Genomic DNA, 23,546 nt, shown 5'->3' with positions numbered 1-23,546 from the left:
CTGCCTTTTCCCTTGTCTGCCTTATCATTATTTATCTCATTTTGCTTATAAACATACTTACAAAGAAATTTTAAAAATCCCAAAATGGTTTGAATACAAGTATTATTATTATTATTATTATTATTATTATTATTATTATTATTATTATTACAGTGGATCCTTGATTGTTGAACGTTCTGGCTTTCGAACGCAGACAACCTGGAAGTGAATGCTTCCATTTTTGAATGTGCCTCAGAAGTTGAATGGCTTCGGAGACACGTGTTGTCAAACGTTTCGGAAGTCAAACAGCCTTCCGGAATGGATTATGTTCGACAACAGAGGTTCCACTGTAATACTATACAGTGGTACCTCGGGTTACATACGCTTCAGGTTACATACACCTCAGGTTATAGACTCCGCTAACCCAGAAATAGTACCTCAGGTTAAGAACTTTAATTCAGGATGAGAACAGAAATCGTGCTCCGGAGTCGCGGTGGCAGCAGGAGGCCCCATTAGCTAAAGTGGTGCTTCAGGTTAAGAAAAGTTTCAGGGAAAGACCGGATCTCCAGAATGAATTAAGTACTTAACCCGAGGTACCACAGTACAGTCCTTTATCAAAAGATCCCATGACGGTGTACAACATTAAAAACACATTACAGAGCACCAATAATAAAAACATAATGAAAAGGATAATGACAGACATCATAACAAAATAATTATATTAACAACTGCCCCTCCCCTGAGCTTTAACAGGCCATAGGCCTGGGTAAAGAGGAAGATTTCTGCCTGGCGCCTAAAGACATGTAATGAAGGCACCAGGCGGGCCTCCCTGGGGAGAGCATTCCACAGTCAGGGAGCCAGCATAGAAAAGACCCGTTCTCTTGTTGCCACTGTCCAAACCTCTCAGGGAGGAGGCACAGAAAGAATGATGATTGTAGGGTGTAGGTTGGTTCCTATAGGAAAAGGTGACTCTCGAGGTATTGAGGTCTTGAGCCGTGCAGCATATATAGGCAAAAATCAGCACTTTGAATTTGGGCCCGGAAATTAATTGGAAGCCAGTGTAGCTGTGCCAAGATTAGTGTTATATGATCAAACCAATACTAAGCTACACAAAACTTTTTTTAAAAAAAACAACAGATCACCAGCTACTGCAGAAAGCACATGAAGATAGTGTAGTGTAGTGGTTATTTCTGGACTAGGACCTGGGAGACTAGGGTTCATATCCTCTACCTAGCCATGACTCTCACTTGGTTTCAACCTTCTTTTAGCCTAACCTACCTCACAGGGTTGTCGGGGGACTAGGACGGGAAAATATCAGGGTTCAAATCCTCCCCTCGGCCACCAAATTAACTGTGAGACCCTGGGGGGCAGTCACTGCCTTGCAGCCTAAACCAACCTTGTTTTGAGAATAAAATGGGGAGGGAACCATGCCACCTTTGAGCTCCTTGGGGGAGAAATGGCGGGAATTAAACGCAACAAATAAAATAGACAACGGCGTCACACGTTGTCAGCCACAGGGCCCTTCTTGGTGGGCAGAGTCCACAGAAGGGTTTGCTGCCCCTCTGGAGAGTTACCTTGGTCCAGGTGATATCTGGCACAGGGAAACCAGAAGCCGAGCAAGGGAAGACCACCTTAGACCCAGCGGAGACCTCTTTCACTTCTGGCTGGGCAGCAGCAATCTGGGGCACAGCTGTAGGAGAGAGAGAAAGCAGGTTTGCTAACCTGGAGGGAGGAGAGAGAAACGAGGGGCGCATTCGCCCTGCTTGTACTTACATTGGACATGGAGGATGACGTGGGACTGGACCGTGCCGACGTCGTTGGTGGCCGTGCAGCGGTACTGCCCGGCGTCCGCCTGCTCCACGCGCTCAATCTTCACCATGCTGCCGCTGGCCAGCACCCCTGGGCGCAGCCGCCCACCCACCTTGCTCCAGGTGACCTGGGGCTTTGGGTCCCCAAAGGCCAGGCACTCAAACTCCACGGCGTTGCCCACCAGCACGGTCTGCACCGACGTCCGGATGTTGATCATCACCTTGGGCAGCGCTGAGGAGAGGGGGGCAGACAGGGAGAGGTCAGGGGATCCTCGAGGTCTCGGCCCAGTATACCTGAAGGAGCGTCTCCATCCTCATCATCCAGTCCGGACACAGAGGTCCAGCTCCGAAGGCCTTCTGGCGGTTCCCTCCCTGCGAGAAGTGAGGTTACAGGGAACCAGGCAGAGGGCCTTCTCAGTGGTGGTGCCCATCCTGTGGAACGCCCTCCCACCAGATGTCAAGGAAATAAAAACAACTATACAACCTTTAGAATACATCTGAAGGCAGCCCTGTTTAGGGAAGTCCCCCCCCCCAAAGATCTTTATTGAAACTTAACATATATACACAATAACCAAAATTCCCAATGATTCCCTCACATAAAATATAATATCTAAATTACACCAGCTGCATAAGTAAGTTTTTAATGTTTGATATTTTATTGTGTTTTTAATATTCCATTGGGAGCCGCCCAGAGTGGCTGGGGAAACCCAGCCAGATGGGTAGGTAGGGTATATATAATAAATTATTATTATTATTATTATTATTATTATTATTATTATTATTAGGAAGTAGACTGGCACCCATGGGGGTGAGAGCATTCTGTCCCAGCAGGAGGTGGTCCAGATTCCTGCATTGCAGGGGGGTTGAATTAGATGACTCTCAGGGTCCCTTCCTACTTCACAATTCTATGAATCTGTGATTATAAGACCCCCCCCCCCCCTGTGATTATAAGACCAGCGCAAGGAATTCATGCTTCAGTTCCACACCAGGATGGCAGCTGTGGGGATGGACCCATTGCCAAACCTCTTCCCTTCCTCTTCTTTGGAGATAACCTGGAATATGGCCTGATGTCAGGGAATGGTCTGAAGATGAGGACTGGGGAATGCATTCTATGGCAGACCATCTTTTCCCTGATGGAGAGCTGGAGGGGGAAGAGTCGCCCCCACCCCCTTTTTTCCAGCAGTACCACTGTTGCTCTGTCAGCATGTACAGTGGTACCTTGGAAGTCGAACAGAATCCCTTCTGGAATTCCATTCGACTTCCAAAATGTTCGGAAACCAAGGCGCAGCTTCTGATTGGCTGCAGGAAGCTACTGCAGCCAATCGGAAGCTGCATTGGATGTTCAGGTTCCAAAGAATGTTCACAAACCAGAACACTCACTTCTGGGTTTGCGGCATTTGGGAGCCAAAACGTTTGAGTTGTAAGGCGTTCGAGATCCAAGGTACGACTGTATTTAAAATGCACAGCAGCAATCTAGTAACTGGGATACTGGGATTTTTCTGCAGCTTAGTGGCTGACTGCTCCCCCCCTCCCACCTTTGCATGTGGGGTTAGGGGGAGATTGACTGCACTCAAGGGAGCCATTGCCTCCAAGGGAGTAGTAGAGAGCAAAGGCCTTTCAGTCGGTGGCTGCCCGCTCCGACTTACCCTGGACAGTCAGCGTGGTCCTGTCCTCGGCCACCTCGGTGTAGCTGGTGGCTCGGCAAATGTAGACACCTTGGCACCCCCGATCCAGCTTCTCGATTCTGCAGGGAAGCAGCAAGATTCACTAGACTCTGGTCTAGCTCTTTTAAAATTTTATTCATGCATTTCAGATTTATACACTTCACATTTTACAATCATTTTGACATTTCAAAACTTGACTTCCTTCCCCCTCTCTGTGGTTCCTTAAACTTATTTTTGATATCTCTTGCATATCCAAATTAACTTAATTTGTTCATTTATTCATCTTCTTTAAACATATAATCTTATAAAAACCACAGGTTATTACAATAATCCTGCCGATGTTCTCATCTGTTTACAATTTATCTGTAAATATTCAATAAACTATTTCCATTCTTTTATAAAGAGTTTGTTGTCTTGATTTTTTATTTTTCCGGTAAGTTTAGATTGACTGGGGGAATCAAGAGGACCAAAACTTCAACAGAGAATGGGTTAAATATTAAATATATTTGAAAGAACACTGTAACACTTGAACTCTTTGGCAGGCTTTGAGTAACTCCTGAAATGTTACAAAGACTATATTGCAGGACTAGAATTCGGATGAAATATAATATGCAGCTGATTAAGATATTTAAAGGACCCATGGAGAAGGGAAGTCCTAAGATTTGGAAGAATCTTGTTCTATTTCAAAATTTCATTGTGATAAGTGTGTGATTTATTTTGTAAAACCAATAAAAATTATTATTTAAAAAAAAGTTTTGCCATTTCTGCATATTGCATAAGTTTTTTATCCATTCTTCCTTTGCTGGGACTTCTGCTTCTTTCCATTTTGGGGCAAGTAACATTTTTGCCGCTGCAGTAGCAATCACGAATAATTTTCTGTACAGTTTGGATAATTCTGTCCCTATAATTCCCAAAAGGACTCTGGACTAGCTCAGCTGTCAGTCAACAGTGGCACACGCCTCGGTCCTGTTCACCCTCCATCCTTCCCACGGCACTCTGCCTCGTACAGAATTGGACCATTGTGTTGGAAAACAAGCCCCATCAGGAGAGGCTGGCCCCTCTCCCTGCTCTTGGAGCTTGTTTACCGGTGATCTGCCCTGGCTGCCATCTCCGCAGACCAGGAGATCTCGATAGGCGACATTTCCCAGCGTGGAAAATGCACACACCCTTCTCCCCCTTGCTTCCCCAGCAGGGAAAGAAGATAGTCAGAAAGCCTTTTACATCTTGTTTATTTTCTGTCTGTGCAACTCTACAAAAAACATGTCCAAACAGTTCAGTGTTCAGCAAGCAAGTGGCTAAGACTTCCTTCACATACGCAACAGGAAGGTCTCATATTACACACTGCAAAAAGACTTCTGAAGCCTGTGAACTTCTGGGAAGATTCTTTCCCACAGCTAGTCACATCATGTGATGTTTTCACCGACCTGCCAGTTTGCAGCTGCGTCGCACTCATATCGTAACACATTGGCCCATGGGGCTCAGTACCATCTGCTCTCCTTACCGAAGCACGCCGTTGCGGATGCTGTGTTGGGGAGGCAGCTCCCCATCCTCCTTGGACCACTCCAGCCGTGCTCGGGGGTCTCCGGAAACAACAGAACACGCAAACTCTGCTGTGCCCCCCACAGCCTTTGTGTCTCTCCGTGGGGTGACCTGGATGGAAAGAGGTCCTCCAGCTGCACCTGTGTGGGGAGAAGAAGAAGACAGGATGAAGGGCCCAACTCTTGCCAGAGACACAGAGAGGGGACTAAGAGAGGGGCCTAGTCTGTGGTGGCCCCACAAGTCTGGAATCAGCTTCTTTCATATACAGTGGTACCTCAGATTACATACGCTTCAGGTTACAGACTCCGCTAACCCAGAAATAGTACCTCAGGTTAAGAACTTTGCTTCAGGATAAGAACAGAAATCGTGCTCCGGTGGCGCAGCGGCAGCAGGAGGCCCCATTAGCTAAAGTGATGCTTCAGGTTAAGAAGAGTTTCAGGTTAACAACGGACCTCCGGAACAAATTAAGTACTTAACCCAAGGTACCACTGTATATATATATATATGCATTTCAGGTTTATACATTTCACTAAGTTTCAGCCACATTTTAAAAGGGTATAGGATGCCAAACAAATCAATGAAATGCCTGGTTAAAAAGGAATATTTTTTCCTGGCGCCTAAAGGTGTATAATGAAGGCACCAGGCGAACTTCCCTGAGGAGAGCATTCCACAGACAGGGAGCCACTGCAGAGAAGGCCCCGTTCTCGTGTTGACACCCTCTGGACCTCTCAAGAAGGAGGCACACGAAGGAGGGTCTCAGAAGATGATCTCAGGGTCCGGGTAGGTTCATATGGAAAGAGGCGGTTCTTGAGGTATTGTGGTCCTGCGTTTTGGGCTTGATAGCAAGCTTAGAACTGCTTTCATCACAACAGGACTTGCGCGGCACTTATTTGGGGCAGAGTGCCATTACACAAGTGCAGAGGGCTCTTGGGAGCCATGGGGATTCTCCCCCCAACCCACCACAAAACAGTTCTTTGTGGCACCCTTAAGAAACTACAGCTGCCAGGATTCTCTGGGACAATCCATGTGCATTTGAGTGTGTTGAATGTATGGCGTGGATCTGCCCTACGCGGATCGGAGTGAAAAAGGATTTCCTTCAGACAAGCACCTTGTCCACAGCCTCCACACTTTCCTTCCTTGTTGAACCTTCCCCGTGTCCTCACCTTGCACTCGGACGTGGGCGATGGCCTCGGCTGATCCCACCCGGTTGCTCACGCGGCAGAGGTAGGCGCCCGAATCGTGGGGGGCGGCCGGGCTGATGTGGAGGACGCTCTCGCGCACCGTGGCGTGCCCGGGGAGGCTGCTGTTGCCCTTGGTCCACTCGTAGCGCAGAGGGGGCGTGCCGTGAGCCAAGCACTGCAGCTGCACCACCTCGCCCGCCTGCACCGACACCGAGTCCGGAAGGGTGGTGGCGTACGGCGGCGCTGGGAAGGGGAGGGGGGAGAGAAGAGAAGAAAGATCTCTGGGTTAAACAGCCCCCTGCTCTTCTTTAGGGTATTGTTTCCAGGCGCCTCTCCGCAGACAGGCTCCAGCACTAATTTTATTTTTATTTCATATAATTTATATATTGCTTGATCAAAGAGGTTTCGTCAGTGTAATGGTTATAAGGGGTTGCTCGTGCGTAAGTTGCCGCCACTCCTGGCTAGGTAGCCTGGTTAAACCTTTCCTGGCTGGACAGCCCTTCACTTCGTGGCTGTTCAGTCGCTAGCAGAATCCGTCAGTGGGCGTTTCTTGAACTTCTTCCAGCAAAGAAGTTCTTTGACGCCAAGTCCACGCCTACTTTCCCTGCGCGGAAGTCTTCTGCGCAGGGTGGGTGTGGGTAGCGGAGGACCTGTGCTCTCCCCGCTGGTCTCCGGCGAAGAGTCCTGGAGCCTCCTCTCCGATTCCCCCATCTGCCCCCCTTTATCCCTGGTGTTACGCTGATTTCCTTCCCCAGCCGGTGAGTCCCCTCTCTCCCTGCTTGGCCCTTCTCTGGCATCGCTTGGGAGCCCTGCCTCCACTTCTGGCTCCGATGTCAGTTCCCTGACAGTCAGGCTTCGGAGAAACGGCTTCCTCCCTTGCTTTGGCTGTGAATCAGCAGAACAAAGCAATTAAGAGTCCCCTACAAGTGTTATGAGAATTATAAGGTCTAAGATATAAAATAAAGGTTCATAAATGCACCAGGCAAACACATATATAAATGTATAAACCACATGTCTAAAACAGTACAGAAAAACAGTCCTAAAGCCATTTTGACTCTTTCAGTGACCTCAAATATTTTTCTGCAAGGAAGAAGGGAATGGGAAAATCTTTTCTTTGGAATGTAGGGATTACACCTCCCTTTTCAAATACAGTCTGGCAAGTATCTGTTAAGCTGAGCACACTATCAATATTCAGAAACTGAGTATTTATCATCAGAAAAGAATGGCCAGTGCCCAGAAAATGCAATCAGTGACCATTATCAGGTATCCGGCTTTCAGAAGTGAGTTGCGAGCACTCAGGGGAGATAAGAGCCTGGGAATTCAGCCATATTTTACAAGGCTTTATTGCTTCTTGACATTATTTACAAGCAGTTCAAAAGTGCGACTCGATCATGGTGGCTAGTTGTCCCGACTAACTTCCTTCCGCTTTGGGGGCCAGCATAACCAATGTTGAAGCCCAACTCCCCTCCTTCCTCTGTGACGAGGGGTACTTGCCCTCGGAAGTTCCTCCTCCCTCTCAGATTCACTCTCCTCTGACCCCCCTTCGTCTTCTCTCTCTTCTGAAGATGAACAGCTGCTAATCAAAGGGGCTTTCTCCCGATAACCTCCCATTCCTCCCTCCCTCTCTGTCTCCAGTTCCCTGACACCGGCAGAAAGAATTTCTGCTGTAGACTGCCTCCTTCTGTGATGTATGTATGACGTTTCAGGGGGGTGGTCTTGGACTACAGGGTGGGCATTTTCAAAAGTCTATATAAGAGCTTGCACACCAATATTCTGAGTTCATCCTCCCTCCTGTGTGTCGTGAGTGGGGACCCTGTTGCAACAGTTCAATAAAGATCAGGCTTAAAGGTAAAGGTACCCCTGCCTGTACGGGCCAGTCGTGTCCGACTCTGGGGTTGCGTGCCCATCTCGCTTAAGAGGCCGGGGGCCAGTGCTGTCCGAAGACACTTCCGGGTCACATGGCCAGTGTGACAAGCTGCATCTGGAGAGCCAGCGCAGCACACGGAAACGCCGTTTACCTTCCCGCTAGTAAGTGTCCCTATTTATCTACTTGCACCCGGAGGTGCTTTCGAACTGCTAGGTTGGCAGGCGCTGGGACCGAAAGACAGGAGCGCACCCCGCTGCGGGGTTTCGAACCGCCGACCTGACGATCGGCATGTCCTAGGCGCTGAGGTTTTACCCACAGCGTCAGCCGCATAAGATCAGGCTTACTAGCTGCTTTTCTTCTCAATATTCTCTGGTTGGCCTCTGTTATTGTCTCTTACTGATAGGGAACCTACATAAGGACTCTATATGGGCTCTTGGGTACCCTAGGCGCTGCAGTTCAAAAAACGTATATGCCGCTTGATTGCAAGAAGAAAACCTCAAAGCACTTTAGAAAAGAATGACACCATGAAAAATGAAATTGTCTGTTAAAAACAGGTATAAACAACTATTTAAATTACAGATAGGTAGCCGTGTTGGTCTGCCATAGTCAAAACAAAAAAAATTCCTTCCAGTAGCACCTTAAAGACCAACTAAGTCAGTTCTTGGTATGAGCTTTCGTGTGCATGCACACTTCTGTATCTGAAGAAGTGTGCATGCACACGAAAGCTCATACCAAGAACTGACTTAGTTGGTCTTTAAGGTGCTACTGGAAGGAATTTTTTTGTTTCAACTATTTAAATATTACTAATAATAATAACGGCCGTTCTACTCAACAGCAGAACCACTGAAGTTAATAAAATAATGGTAAACTTGGGTTTATTAATTCAAATGGGTCTTCTTTGACAAGACAACCACACGTTTAAAGCACATCGACCCCTGCAAAAAAAGGCTGGGAGCAGTAGTTTATCCTCACCCCCACAGAGTTACAATTCTTTGCACCCCTTCAAAAAAATAAATCACCCCCAGTTCCCATGATTCTTTTCTTTTGGGGGGGGGTTATTAATTAATTTATATACATTTAAAAAAATAGAAAAGGATAAAACAATCAAATTATCAGTTATATACAGTTCAAAAAGTTTTTAAAAGAACACACACACATAAAAAGGATGAAAATCAATGGTAAGATTAAAAACCAGATTAATATTACCTGCAGTGTTCTACTTATCCATATAGGCAATTTTCTAAACATAAGTGTCAGGGTTTCTGGGAGAGAGGAGGAGATGACAGAGGAGACGGAGAGCGAGTGGGAGGAGGGGCAGAAGGATGAGGAAGAAGATGACGGAATTCTGAGGGAATCCACGAGTCTGAGCAGCGAGTCAGAGGATTCTCAAAAGGGGGTTACCTTAATCAAGCAAAAGGGAGGAGAAGGGAGAAGCGGAGAGGAGCCCAGTGGAAGACAGACGCAGCAAGAGGCGTCTCAGCCGGAACGGAGTAAAGGGGGTGGAGTCGTCAGCCTCTCGGAGGGAGCAGGATTAGGAGAGAACAGAGAAAGGGGGTTGGAGCAAGGTGTTCAGCCGGAAAGGGTGGAGAGCAGAACAAGGGGTGGTGTAGCGGTCGAAAGAAAGGTCAGCAGCAACGTACGCGCGCCAAGTTCAAACGTAGAGGCGCGCGGAAGTGGAGAGAGCTCAGGGGAGGAGCCCGGCCCTAAAGCCAGAAGGAGGGGGGAAGAGGCGGCAGAGGATTCAGCCTCAGGCGAGTCACGGAGAGAGGGAACCCAGGGGGGCAGGAAGACCCTGCGGAAAAGAAAGGAGAGGAAGAGGTGGTCTAGAGCCAGGCTATTAAGTTGGTGTGGAAGAGGGGAGGAGTCAGAGGGGACTTCAGCGGTCTAACGTGACAGACGTACGGCCACGATGCTGAACTGTACGAGAAGCAGAAATCTTCAATAAACTTTTCCTGTAAATAAACTGCAACGGAGTGAGGTCTCTTGTGAGCTGGGACCCGTCCTGGGTGGCCGTGACAGTAAGTCCCCTCTCAGAAAGCAAAAAATTTTTTTTGCGAAGCTCACGAACGGGAGCAGCCATGAGCGCTGAGGAGCAGCTGGTTGCACTGCGGGATCAGGTTACCGCTCTCACATCGGCAGTCATTGCTTCGCAGAAGAAGAATGACGACTTGGAGAAGACGTGCCAGGATTTGCAGGCAAGGTGGGAACACGCGGACAGGGCGGGGGCCCCAGGTTCCAGAGCGGAGGGCATTGCGCTTGGACGGAGGGGGGGTGCCCTGGTTCCGCATTTTAATGGCAACTTGCAAGACTATCCCAATTTCAGAGCGGACGTCGTATATGCACTGCATTTACTCCGTCACGATTTTAAAGATGAGGAGGAGAAAGTGGGGTTCATTGTTTCGCACCTGCATGGGGAGGCCAGGGCTTGGCTACGCAATCTGTGGCGCGAAGATGGACCGGCCCGTCGCAATTCAACTGCGTTCATCAAAGCGATGGATTCTTGTTTTCAATCCTCTGTGGATGTGGACATTGCGCGCCGTCAAATGCACGGGCTGAGGCAGGGGAAAGCGACTGTGCGCCAATACCACTCTAAATTTTTTGCATTGCTCACCGCCTTAGATTGGCCAAAGGACAGTAAGCCGGTCAGAGATCTTTTTTGGGAGGGATTGAGCCCCCCCATCAAGGATGAGATCGCTAGGGGGGACAGACCCCAGACCCTAGAAGACGTGGTGCAACGGGCTTTAGCTATTGGAATTCGACATGAGGGACGTCCGTGGCACGAGGAGGACGGGCCCCAAGCGCGTGCGCAAGCGAGGACTCTCCCTTTTGTGCACAGGGATTTCAGCCGTGCGCACCCCTCGCCAATGGGGAAGGACAGCGAGGAGCCAATGGAGATTGGTGGTGCTAGGGCTCAGAAGCCATCCCAGAGCCCTGTCCCTGGTGCAGCCAAAGCGAAGCCTCCTAGAGGAACCAGGAAGTGTTACATCTGTGACAGTGCGCACCATATGGCGAAAGAGTGCCCCCAGAGGCTCCAGAAGCACACTGCAGCACTGGCAACTGTAACAGCAGAGGTGCAACCAGGGGAGCAGCTTCAGGGAAACGACAGTGCCTGGCTGGAAGCAGAGCTACTGGGGCTCAGCCAGGCGGATCTGTAGACAAGCCCCCAGCATCACTGCAGAGCGTGGACCCTTTGCCTCCCAGACCGGCAGTTCTGCTCACAGCAACACTCCAGTTGCCTGATGGGAGACTCCTCGAGGTTCCAATAACGATCGATTCGGGAAGCAACGCCGACTTCGTGGGACTGCAGTTCGTTAAGCAGCACAACATGGCGCTCCTGCCTGCAACGACGCCTCTAAACGTGGTCACGGTAGACGGCAGGAAGTTGCTGGGGGGGCAAGTGGTGCAGCAAACCCCTCCCATGATGATGCAGATTGGCAACCATCGAGAACTTATTAGTTTCAATGTCACCCACTTATCGGACACACCCATCGTGTTAGGCATGAGTTGGCTGGAGAGGCACAGTCCCGCGGTTGCGTGGTACCAGAGGCAGATCACCTTTTGTTCATCGTATTGTGCTCAGCATTGCTTTCAGACCGATCAGGGAGGAGAAGCCGAGCAGCAGTTGCATCTGGGTATGGTGCAAACAGTGCCTCACAAGTACCAGGACTTCTTGGAGGTTTTCTGTGAGAAGGAAGCTGACAAGTTGCCGCCTCACAGACCTTACGACTGCGCGATTGATTTAGTGCCAGGGGCGCAACTGCCTGCTGCCAAGCTGTACTCCATGTCGGAAGACGAGATGCAAGAGCTTCGGGAGTTCATAGACCATAACCTCAAGCGAGGTTTCATCCAGGAATCTAAAGCAGCGGGTGGCAGCCCTGTGTTCTTTGTGAAGAAGAAAAACACGCCCCAAAAAAGGCTTATAGTGGATTACAGGTTCATAAACAGCTTGACTAAGCCCAAAGCTTTCCCCATGCCCAAGATTGACGACCTTTTAGCGACCGTCAGGAGGGGCAAGATTTTCACCAAGCTGGACCTACGTGGAGCTTACAATCTCATCCGCATCCGGAAAGGAGATGAGTGGAAGACCGCCATGTTCACCCCTCTGGGCACATACGAATACAGAGTCATGCCTTTCGGTCTCCAAAATGGCAGCCACGTTTTTCAAGCATTTATGCACCACGTGCTAGCAGGTCTCCTCTACAAGAAGTGTGTCTGCTTTCTCGACGATATCCTGATTTTCTCGGAATCGCCGGAGGATCACGATAAGGACGTGAGGGAGGTCCTGCAGAGGCTGAAGGACCACAGGCTGTACGCCAAGTTGGAAAAATGCCAGTTTGATGTCAGAGAGGTTGATTTCCTTGGCTACAAGTTGTCCGACGAGGGACTGGCCATGGACAGGGCTAAGGTTCAAGCGCTGTTGGACTGGAAAAGCCCTCGAAATCGGAAAGAGGTCCAGAGGTTCATCGGCTTTGCCAATTTTTACCGCAAGTTTATTAAAGGTTTTGCGAACGCGACGGCGGCTATCACTGACACCCTCAGTTCCAAGAAGAAGAAGTTCGTCTGGACCGAACAAGCGGAGCGGTCCTTCCGGACGCTTAAAGGTCTTTTCGCCTCCGAAGAGCAGCTGCTCCACGTGAATCCCGGCAGACCCATGCGGGTAGAGACCGATGCGTCAGACAGAGCGGTTGGGGCCGTTCTTTTGCAAGAGGATTCACAAGGCAACTGGAGACCGGGTGCGTTCTACTCCCGGAAGCTCAGCAAGACGGAGCGCAATTATACCATATGGGACAGGGAGTTGTTGGCCATTCATGCAGCTTTCAAAGCGTGGCGACACTTCTTAATAGGAGCCAAGCACACGGTGCAAGTCCGCACGGATCACAAGAACTTAGAGTATTGGCGGACGGCTAAGTTACAGACCCAGCGACACATGCGCTGGGCGGAGTTCTTTGCGGATTTCGACTTCAAAATAGAATACATCCCAGGAGACTCCAATGTTATTGCAGACGCGCTGTCCCGAAAGCCGCAATACTTGGAGGAAGCAGCTCCAATCGCAGCAAAGCACATTTTCGCACCGCAGGCGTGGACGTGCGCTACCATCGCAGTCGACCTGGACGCGGTGCGACGCGCGTTGCAAAGGGATCAGTTTGCACAGTCCAAGATGGAGGAGCTACGCGGAGGGTCGCGAGACAACGATGAGTTCCAATTGCAAGATGGACTTTTGACTCGTAAGGGTGCCCTTTACGTGCCCACCGACGATCTTCGAGCCAAGGTTCTGCAACAATTGCATGACGCCCCTAGTGCAGGCCATTTCGGCAAAGAGAAGACGATGGAGTTGGTGGCTAGAGACTTTTGGTGGCCCCAGATGAGAGGAGAGGTGGCGGACTACGTCGCCAGGTGTGATATCTGCCAGAGGTCCAAACCAGTGCACCAGAAGCAGGCGGGATTGCTAGAACCGCTGGAGACACCGCAGCAACCGTGGGAGAGGGTAGCGTTGGACTTTGTTACGGACCTGCCCAGCTCCAGAGGTAAGACGGCGGTGTTAGTGGTGGTGGACTTGTTCACCAAGATGGCGCATTTCATCCCTTGTGCCAAGGTGGCGACGGCAGAACAGACCGCAAAGCTCTTCATCGATCACGTCTTCAGAGTGCATGGACTTCCGCAGTCCGTCTTGTCCGACAGGGGGCGCCAGTTTGTTTCCACTTTCTGGCGAAAGCTTCTGGGCATCTTGCACGTCAAAATCAACCTGACATCGGCGAGACATCCACAAACCAACGGTCAAGCGGAGAGGGTCAACGCGATCATGCAGCAGTACCTGCGGTGCTACGCCAACCAGCGACCTGCGGCGTGGGTGGACTATCTGCCGATGGCTGAATTCGCCTACAACAACACGAAACACGCATCCACCGGGGTGACGCCTTTCTTCGCGAACAATGGCCGTCATCCCAGAACCTTCCCGAGATTTGCGGCACCAGGAGGGGGGGGGCCTCAAGATGCCGACCAGTTTGCAGCGGAGTTGCAAGAGGTGCACGAGGAGCTGCGGAGACATTTGGAGCTGGCAAAACAGGCGTATAAGGTGCAGGCCGATAAGCACAGGAGGGCGGGAGAGGACATCCAGATTGGGGACTGGGTGTGGTTAGCAGCCCACGCGATGCCGGCCAGGTCATTGGCCAAGAAGAAGTTAGGACACAGGCAGCTAGGGCCATATCAAGTTGAGGCTAAGATCAATCCGGTGGCTTTTCGTCTAGCCCTTCCGGAGGGTTCCAGGGTGCACCCGGTCTTTCATAGGTCGGTGCTCACTCCCTACAAAACCCCACACAGGTTTCAAGAGTCAGGAGCACTCCCAGAGCCACGTAGGAGGGCGCCTGAGGGGGGGGAATCGCCAAGACCAGAACCTCTTAACGAGGTCACAGAGATACTGGACTCGAGATGGGGGGAGGAGGGAGTTGAATATTTTCTAGCCAGGGAAGGCACTCCGGCCTCTGCCAATAGCTGGGTGCCGGGTTACGCGTTGGACGAACCCCTGTTGAAGGAGGAGTTCCATGCACTTTTTCCGCACAAGCCCATGCCCGAGGAGTATTTTGATGATTGGCTTTTCACGCCCACTTTGTCAGACAGCACGTTCGAGGGTTTCTCCTCACCCGAGGGCCATACGCCCGAAACAAGCCCGACCAGGGATCCGAGACTGGGGGGGGAGGAGACAGGCCCTTGTTGGTGGGTGGATCAGCCAAGGGAGGCATGGAGTCAGAGATGGATGGTAGGTCCTTGGCAGGCAGCGCCAGGAGAAGCAGTGATGGAGGAAGAGACTGTGAGGTCTGTGGGTGGGGAACCCGAGTTCGAACACACATATACGGAGATGACAGAGGAGAACGTTGAAGTGGACAACTTGTATCCTGAACCGACCCCGGAAGAACCACGTTTTCCTCAACCTGCACCCGGCGAGCGGGAGGGGGGAAGGGGGGGCTTCGAGGGGGGGATGGATGTCAGGGTTTCTGGGAGAGAGGAGGAGATGACAGAGGAGACGGAGAGCGAGTGGGAGGAGGGGCAGAAGGATGAGGAAGAAGATGACGGAATTCTGAGGGAATCCACGAGTCTGAGCAGCGAGTCAGAGGATTCTCAAAAGGGGGTTACCTTAATCAAGCAAAAGGGAGGAGAAGGGAGAAGCGGAGAGGAGCCCAGTGGAAGACAGACGCAGCAAGAGGCGTCTCAGCCGGAACGGAGTAAAGGGGGTGGAGTCGTCAGCCTCTCGGAGGGAGCAGGATTAGGAGAGAACAGAGAAAGGGGGTTGGAGCAAGGTGTTCAGCCGGAAAGGGTGGAGAGCAGAACAAGGGGTGGTGTAGCGGTCGAAAGAAAGGTCAGCAGCAACGTACGCGCGCCAAGTTCAAACGTAGAGGCGCGCGGAAGTGGAGAGAGCTCAGGGGAGGAGCCCGGCCCTAAAGCCAGAAGGAGGGGGGAAGAGGCGGCAGAGGATTCAGCCTCAGGCGAGTCACGGAGAGAGGGAACCCAGGGGGGCAGGAAGACCCTGCGGAAAAGAAAGGAGAGGAAGAGGTGGTCTAGAGCCAGGCTATTAAGTTGGTGTGGAAGAGGGGAGGAGTCAGAGGGGACTTCAGCGGTCTAACGTGACAGACGTACGGCCACGATGCTGAACTGTACGAGAAGCAGAAATCTTCAATAAACTTTTCCTGTAAATAAACTGCAACGGAGTGAGGTCTCTTGTGAGCTGGGACCCGTCCTGGGTGGCCGTGACAATAAGTGTTTTTAAAAGGTAAAGGTAAAGGGACCCCTGACCATTAGGTCCAGTCGTGACCGACTCTGGGGTTGCGGCGCTCATCTCACTTTACTGGCCGAGGGAGCCGGCGTACAGCTTCCGGGACTAAGCCGCTTCTGGCGAACCAGAGCAGCGCACGGAAATGCCCTTTACCTTCCCGCCAGAGCAGTACCTATTTATCTACTTGCAATTTGACGTGCTTTCGAACTGCTAGGTTGGCAGTTTTTTAGCAGGCACCAAAAGGAGGACTGCGAAGGTGTCCGCCCGATGTCAACAGGCAGGGAGTTCCAGAGTTCGGGTGCTGCTGCGACGCTACAAGAATGGCTTCTCACCCATGTGGGATGAGCATTATGCAGCGCTCGGAACAGGGCCAGTTCCTTAGCAGGATGCCCTAACTTTGCCTGCTCCCTCCCTCCTTCCCTCACCTTCCACATCCAGCATGATGAAGGCCTCCGTGAAGCCGGCGGTGTTGGTGGCATTGCAGATGTATTGCCCGGAGTCCTGCTGGGCTGCCCGGGGGATGACGAGGGTGTCGTTCACGATCTGATGCTGCCAGGGCAAGGGGGCCCTCAGCTTGGACCAGTGGATGGTCGGAGAGGGGTCGCCTGGGAAGGAGAGAGCAATGGTTAGCTGCGGGTTAGGGTCAGCTGCGATTCCTGCACTGCAAGACGTCAGACGGGATTACCTTTGGGTCCCTTCCAACTCTATGCAATTCTATGCTTCCATGAACAGGAGGAAAAACCCAGAACCAGGAAACCTGCCTTGCCTTGGCCCTGAAACACAGAATGTGGCTAGCAGTAGGCAGCGTGTAAAGGTTAAAAAATAGGTAAAGGATTTCTGGATTGTTAAGCCCAGTCAAAGGCGACTATGGGATTGCAGAACTCATCTCGGCTTTCAAGCCGAGGGAGCCAGCGTTTGTCCACAGATAGCTTTATTTGATTTTATTAGTATAAAATTATAACAGGGCTTTTTCTCAATAATTTGATTATCTAAAATTCCTTCATTTATTCTCCATCTAAATGGAGTGCTTTTTTCTCCTCTTAGTTCAAGTAATACTGGGTTATGATCCAAAAGTGTCCTTGGTAATATCTCTACTTTTTTGACATATATTGATAATTCTCCAGACTTCCATCTCGAGTCAATTTTCCACTGCACTGATGTGATTCAGAGAAGACCGTGAATTCTCTGTCCAGTGGGTGTCTAAATCTCCATACAGTGGTACCTCAGGTTAAGTACAGACTCTGCTAACCCATAAATAGTGCTTCAGGTTAAGAACTTTGCTTGAGGATGAGAACAGAAATCGTGCTCCGGCGGCATGCCAGCAGCAGGAGGCCCCATTAGCTAAAGTGATGCTTCAGGTTAAGAACAGTTTTAGGTTAAGAACGGACCTCCGGAACAAATTAAGTATTTAACCTAGGTACCACTGTATTCAAATAGTTTTTCTTCTAACATTTTATAAAATTCCAGTTTTCTCTCATTTGGTGCATATATTCTGTCTATTACTATTTTACCACCTTGGACTGTTATCTGTACTGTAATTATTCTTCCCCTGTCCTTAAATAATTGCTTTGGGTCAAATTTGGCTTTTATATATAATACAACCCCTCTGTCTTTTGTTTCGTCTAAAGTTACAAACTCCAATCCCAATCTTTTATTTATCAGGACTCTTCTGTGTCTCCTTGCCACGTACACTTGTTCCTAAGGCTGATTTTTTACCAAATGTTTCTGTGCGCTGCTCTGCGTCCCTCGCAAACTGCTCAGAGGCTTCATTCACAGTTAAGCGGCATACAAATCTCGTTTAATTAAAAGGAAATAAGCCCACTGACTATGCGAAGGCTCGGAGTCCCACCTGCTGCTCTGACCACTGGTTGTCTCTGACCACAGCCACTATTGGAATACGAAGGCTCCTTCCCCTCCCCAAGGTGGGGAGAGAGATTCCTCCAAGGGAATGCAGACCTTGGGTTGAAATAGCCCCCCCCCACCTACCTGTGGCAGAACAATGGAGCCGAGCCGTCTGCCCGGCAACTACGGTCTGCGTCGGGTTCGCATGAATCTCAGGTGCGCCTGGTCTCCCGTGCATGGCCTCCACAAGCAATTCCACCTGCGCTTCCGCCGTCCCCAGGGGGTTCTGCGCCATGCAGACGTAGGTGCCAGCATCTTCAAGCTTCGCGGATGAGATCTGGAGCGGAAACAGTATCGGGGTGTGTGTGTGTGTTTCAAATCGAGGAAGGGGGCCACGGCTGCCTTTGGACCAAAAACAAGCCCCTTTTTTGGCCCGTAAGAACATAATAGACTTGCTGGATCCGGCCAAGGGCTCATTTTGGCCAGCCCCCTGTTCTCACAGTGGCCAAGCAGATGCAGGATTCGAGCACAAGAACAACTCTCCTCCTACTGTTTCTAGCAACCAGGATTCAGAAGCATTGCTAACTGTGGACACAGAGCACAGCCATTGTGGCTAGCAGCCATTGCCATCTCATCTGGTCCACCAAGATGCCTCTGGGAAGCCCACCAGCAAAAAACCCCTCCCCACTGCTTGCTCCCAGCCCCCAGAAACCGACACTCTAAGGTACGTTGTTCCTGATCCCGGAGGCTCCGCATATATCCCCAGTGCATATATACTAGGCCCCTCCTCCTGCTCCCTTGCCCTGCAGACAATGTATCACCTGCGACTCACCTGCAGCACAGCCCGGCTGTCCAGCGGCATCACTGTCTGGTGCTCCACCTTCTGCCGGACGCCCACCTTGCTCCAGCGCACCAGGGCCCGGGGCTCACCTGCCCCCAGGCAGTCCAGGCTGATGGATTTGCCCACCTTCAATTGCACGGGGCCCTTTGGCACCACCGAGACGGTCGGCGGCCCTGCGAGTGGGGAGAGGAGAGCCTTGAGCAGTTGCCCCACAGCAGAGCAGAGCAGACTGACTGGCTTCCATTTAGCTGTGTGCAATGTCTCCACTGGCATCCATGCCAGCTGGGCACCCAGGAATGGCATCGTTCTCTCCAAGGAGCTGCTCCTGCTTCTAAATCTAGTATCTCCCAGAGGTCAGGCTAAGAGGGCAGGCTGTTTTGGGGAAGCCAGGCTGCTTCCTCCTGCTCTGGAGGGCAGGACTCGAACCAAAGGCTTCAAGGTGCGAGAAAGGAGATTCCGACGAAACATCAGGAAGAACTTTCTGACAGTAAGAGCTGATCAGTAATATCCAAGGCAACACGATGACCAAATACAATGATACGATATCAATAGACACTCTTTATATAATATGAAATATATGAAATCACATAAACAGAAAACTTATGAATCTCTGATATCACCAAATATGCTTCATAAACTATAAAATAATATTAAAACAATGACGTGCATATGCATGGTAACTACAATAAACTCGAAATATTATGAACTATGCACATAAACTATAATGCCAAAATAATGTGAAATAAAACACAAGGTACATACCCCATCTATATGGTGAATGGGTTTATGAAGCATTTTTGTATCCTTCTGCTGTGCTGAAGAATTCCACGAAACAGTGGGTATATCCGGAATCACTGTTCACTACGTCTGTTTGCAAACTACTTCGGCAGCAATAGACGCCATAAACAAAGCTTTACAGCCTGTTTTCACCAGATAAGAATCTGATACATTGCTTCTTTCAGAGACTTGCATAGTCTTCAAAGACTTTCAGAGACTTATAAGGCTTATGTTTATTTGGTTTCATGTTTTCAAGAGAATCCATTAAGAGTGCATATTTGGGGACTTTCAGAGATTCATAAGTTTTCTGTTTATGTGATTTCATATATTTCATATTATATAAAGAGTGTATATTGATATTGTATCATTGTATTTGGTCCTTGTGTTGCCTTGGATATTACTGACTAATTAGTAAGAGCTGATTGACAGTGGCACAGGCTCCCTCACGAGGTGGTGGACTCTCCTTCCTTGGGAGGTTTTTAAGTAGAGGTTGGCTGTCTGTCTGTCATGGATGTATCATAGGAAAATTCTTGGGCTCACTCGGATCGCCAAACAAAGACACCAGCCAAGAACGTAGGCTCTTTCCTTCAGATTATGACTTAGCTGTGATGTATATATGATGTATGTGTAATGCTTCACTAAGGGTGTTGTGAGTAAAAAAGGGAAACTTAGAAGAAAAAGGAGCAATCCTTTGTGTTGTGGGCTTCTTCCTACTTCTTCCATGTGGTGGTGGAGGTCCTGTTGCAACCGTCCTTTGAATAAAGATCAGGCCTATAGGCTGCTGTTTTGCTCTTATATTTTTAGCTGGTGTCTTTGTTTGGGAATCCAAGTGAGCCCAAGGATTTTCCTGTAACAGTTGCTTTAGCTGAGATTCCTGCAATGCAGAACTAGATGACCATGGGGGTCCCTTCCAACAATACAAGGCTATGATTCTATGCCCAATGGCAGGGCCTCCCACTGGAATGGTTCTAAACAGGCAGCCAGGCAGGGGCGGGAGGGGCAGGGAAACCCACAAGCAGGACCTGAGTTCAAGAGCAACTCCCCCCTCCTGCAGCTTCCAGCAACTTGAATTGGCCTCTGTGCTGCCCTTGCAAAACTTTGCTGAGAGGAGGTTGGGGGGCAAAAACAAGAATGAGCCAGCTCTGCCTCTCATTGGCTGTGGCTCAGCCAATGACTGGCTCTGGCTCCGCCTCCTTTGGGGCATCCCTGCCTTTTACACCAGCAGTTCCACTGGTTACCAGCCGCCACCCCTGGAGGAAAATGTGTCCTTTTTGAGGATGCTTATAGTGTGAGCACTTTTAGCTATAACTATTCTAGCTCTGGGGCGGGGGTGGCACTGTGGGTTAAACCACAGAGCCTAGGGCTTGCCGATCAGAAGGTCAGTGGTTCGAATCCCCACGACGGGGTGAGCTCCCGTTGTTCAGTCCCAGCTCCTGCCTACCTAGCAGTTCAAAAGCATGTCAAAGTGCAAGTAGATAAATAGGTACCACTCCAGCAGGAAGGTAAATGGTGTTTCCGTGTAATGTTCTAGTTCTCCAGAAGCAGCTTCGTCATGCTGTCCACATGACCCGGAAGCTGTACGCCGGCTCCCTCGGCCAGTAAAGCGAGATGAGCACCGCAACCCCAGAGTCGGTCACAACTGGACTTAATGGTCAGGGGTCCCTTTACCTTATAATGTGAACACTTTTAGCTATAACTATTCCAGCTCTGTGTGCTGTGTAAGTAACCGCCTTCGGGCTTAAGGTGACGCTACAAATCAAGTCATTGTAATAATACCCTGATATTTTTCAGGAACCAAGAGGTTTTCTCTGCTCCACAATGCCCACTTACCATGCACCATCAGGTTGACCACACTGTTGGCTATCCCAAATCGGTTGGAGGCGAGGCAGCGGTACGTCCCCTGGTTCTGGGGCTGGGCGTTGGAGATGGTGACCACAGACCCATTGGGGCTGATCTTCACGTTATCTGTAGTGGGGAAGTGGGAGAGAGAGGTCTGTCCAGGCCTGTCCCTTTTTAGTTATTCATTTATATATCAACTGAGAATTCTAGGTGCCAAAATCCCAAAGGAGCAGAAAAGACTATTTATGTATGTGACCACAGCTGCCATATCTATTAGCCCAGAGATGGAAAGAATATGAAGTCCCTACCAGAGAAGAATGGCAGATTATGCAAAAATGACTGGAGGAATCAGAAATCAGGAAGACCAAAATTCTAATAAGGAATGGGGGAAACTAATAATCTATCCGAAAAGCCACTGTAAACAGCTAAAAGCGTTAATGGGATTGGAATAACACTTGTAGTTTAATGGTGGATTTTGGATATAATGGAGATGCAAAACATCTGGATTATTATAAAAGATGCAGGCGGAAAGGACTAATAAAAGGACTCACAAAGGGGAGGAGGGAAGTCCAGGAGATTCTGTGGAATCTTGTTTTTATACTGTATGTTGCTATACGATTGTAAAATCTTAATTTCAAAAACCAAATAAATAAATTTTAGAAAAAAGAAAAAGGAGGTTTAAGTCGGGAGATCACGGGGATGTACGTGTGTGTTGCGCAAAAGGAAAATGCACCAGGAGGGAGGAGGAAATAAGCAAGCTCAGGTTCAAGTTCTTAGTGACTGCAAGGTGCTCTACTGACCCATTCCAAAAGTTGCTCAGGAGCTTCCCGCACCCCTTCACTTCCTTCCTTTCTTACAACCTGACGCTAGGGCCAGGTGGCCATCGCGAGCCCGCCTACCTACCCCTTCACAGCCTAGGACCCTTGTACCTACAGGACCACCTCTCCCAGTATGTCCCACGGAGAGCCTCAAGGTCCATAAATAGCAACACCCTAGAGGTCCCGGGCCCTAAGGAAGTTAGATTAGCCTCAACCAGAGCCAGGGCCCTTTCAGCACTGGCTCCGGCCTGGTGGAACTCTCTGCCTCATGAGACCAGGGCCCTGCAGGATCTGATTTCTTTCCGCAGGGCCTGTAAGACAGAGTTGTTCCGCTTGGCCTTTGGCTTGGAGCCAATCTGATTCCCTCCCTCTCTTTCTTTTTTCCTTTCCTTCTCCTCCTGCGATGAGGCTACATTTTAATATTTTAATGTTGTATTTTAATTTTGTTTTTAAGTTGTACTCATTCAACTTGTTTTTATTATTGCTTGTTAGCCGCCCTGAGCCCGGCTTTGGCTGGGGAGGGCAGGGTATAAATAAATATTATTATTATTATTATTATTATTATTATTATTATTATTATTATTACTACCTGGCAACTGGTTGTTGGGCAGCTTCCAAGAGATCTCGACGGGCTGAGCGCCATCGTGGAGCCGGCACTTGAAGGAGATGTCCGCTCCCTTGCGCACAGCGGTGCTGTGGGGGTCGATGGAGATGACCGGACTCTGGAGGCCTGCGGGGATGGAGCGAGGGTGAGACTGACCCACTGAAGACACTGCCCATCTCTCCTATCCGCCCCCCATCCAGCCCAGAACCTTAGACGTACGGGAGGCGGCGCTGGCGCTGGCGAGGACAGAGACCACTAAGGAAGCCTCTTGCGGGACAGCTCCACCGCTCGCACGGCAGACGTACTCGCCGGAGTCGGCTGGGGTGAGCTGGACCAGGCGAAGGCGACCGCCGACAACCTTTGTGTGCCAAGAGAGAGAGAGAGATGCATGAAACAAGAACATCACAGGGGGCTCCTGATGTCTCCTTGACCTGCCTCCTCTCCCGCCATTTATAACATAATAATATTTTTTATTAATTTTCAATTACATTCCAATTACATAACAATACCAATTTACCAACACCAATCATTCAAATGCTGAATTATATCATTTAGGTGGCCCCCAGTATGCTAGAATTGATGGTTTTCTTTATTTCAGCGTTCCAAAATCTTATTAATTTCAACTACATTCCAGTCAGAATAACAATCCCTTATACAACAACTGCAATATTAATAACTTCTATTTGTGTTGTCGCATTAAATGAAAATGATTTATAAATTTACAAGTGAGGCACTCGAAACTATATCCTTGTTCTTCCTGTGTGTGCCAATTATTCTGTCCGTGGGTTTCTTCCTTATAAAATGTTATACAGGGTACCTCAAGTTAAGTACTTAATTCGTTCCAGAGGTCCGTACTTAACCTGAAACACCACTTTAGCTAATGGGGCCTCCTGCTGCTGCTGCTGCGCCGCCGAAGCACGATTTCTGTTCTCATCCTGAAGTAAAGTTCTTAACCTGAAGCACTATTTCTGGGTTAGCGGAGTCTGTAACCCGACGCGTATGTAACCCGAGGTACCACTGTA

General features: G+C 49.7%; 1 protein-coding gene across 16 annotated transcripts in view; it reads right to left on the bottom strand.

Moving 5' to 3' along the window:
- HSPG2 (heparan sulfate proteoglycan 2) overlaps window positions 1-23,546 on the bottom strand; it is a 230,985-nt gene that overhangs the window by 22,311 nt on the left and 185,128 nt on the right. For all 16 annotated transcript variants that reach the window (XM_081923336.1, XM_081923349.1, XM_081923344.1 and 13 more), the window contains 11 exons: window positions 22,744-22,882; window positions 22,510-22,650; window positions 21,094-21,228; window positions 18,478-18,659; window positions 17,790-17,982; window positions 16,229-16,408; window positions 6,154-6,414; window positions 4,953-5,130; window positions 3,434-3,531; window positions 1,753-2,019; window positions 1,554-1,669 (listed from right to left, as the gene is read on the bottom strand). In XM_081923336.1, the coding sequence (XP_081779462.1) occupies window positions 1,554-1,669; window positions 1,753-2,019; window positions 3,434-3,531; window positions 4,953-5,130; window positions 6,154-6,414; window positions 16,229-16,408; window positions 17,790-17,982; window positions 18,478-18,659; window positions 21,094-21,228; window positions 22,510-22,650; window positions 22,744-22,882 (1,890 nt within the window). The remainder of the gene's footprint in view (window positions 1-1,553; window positions 1,670-1,752; window positions 2,020-3,433; window positions 3,532-4,952; window positions 5,131-6,153; window positions 6,415-16,228; window positions 16,409-17,789; window positions 17,983-18,477; window positions 18,660-21,093; window positions 21,229-22,509; window positions 22,651-22,743; window positions 22,883-23,546) is intronic.

Source organism: Podarcis melisellensis (assembly GCF_964234715.1).
Source record: "Podarcis melisellensis genome assembly, chromosome: 8".
Lineage (NCBI taxonomy): Eukaryota > Metazoa > Chordata > Lepidosauria > Squamata > Lacertidae > Podarcis > Podarcis melisellensis.
The sequence above is the reverse complement of the archived record's forward strand: the minus strand, read 5'-3'. Positions and strand labels throughout refer to the sequence as shown.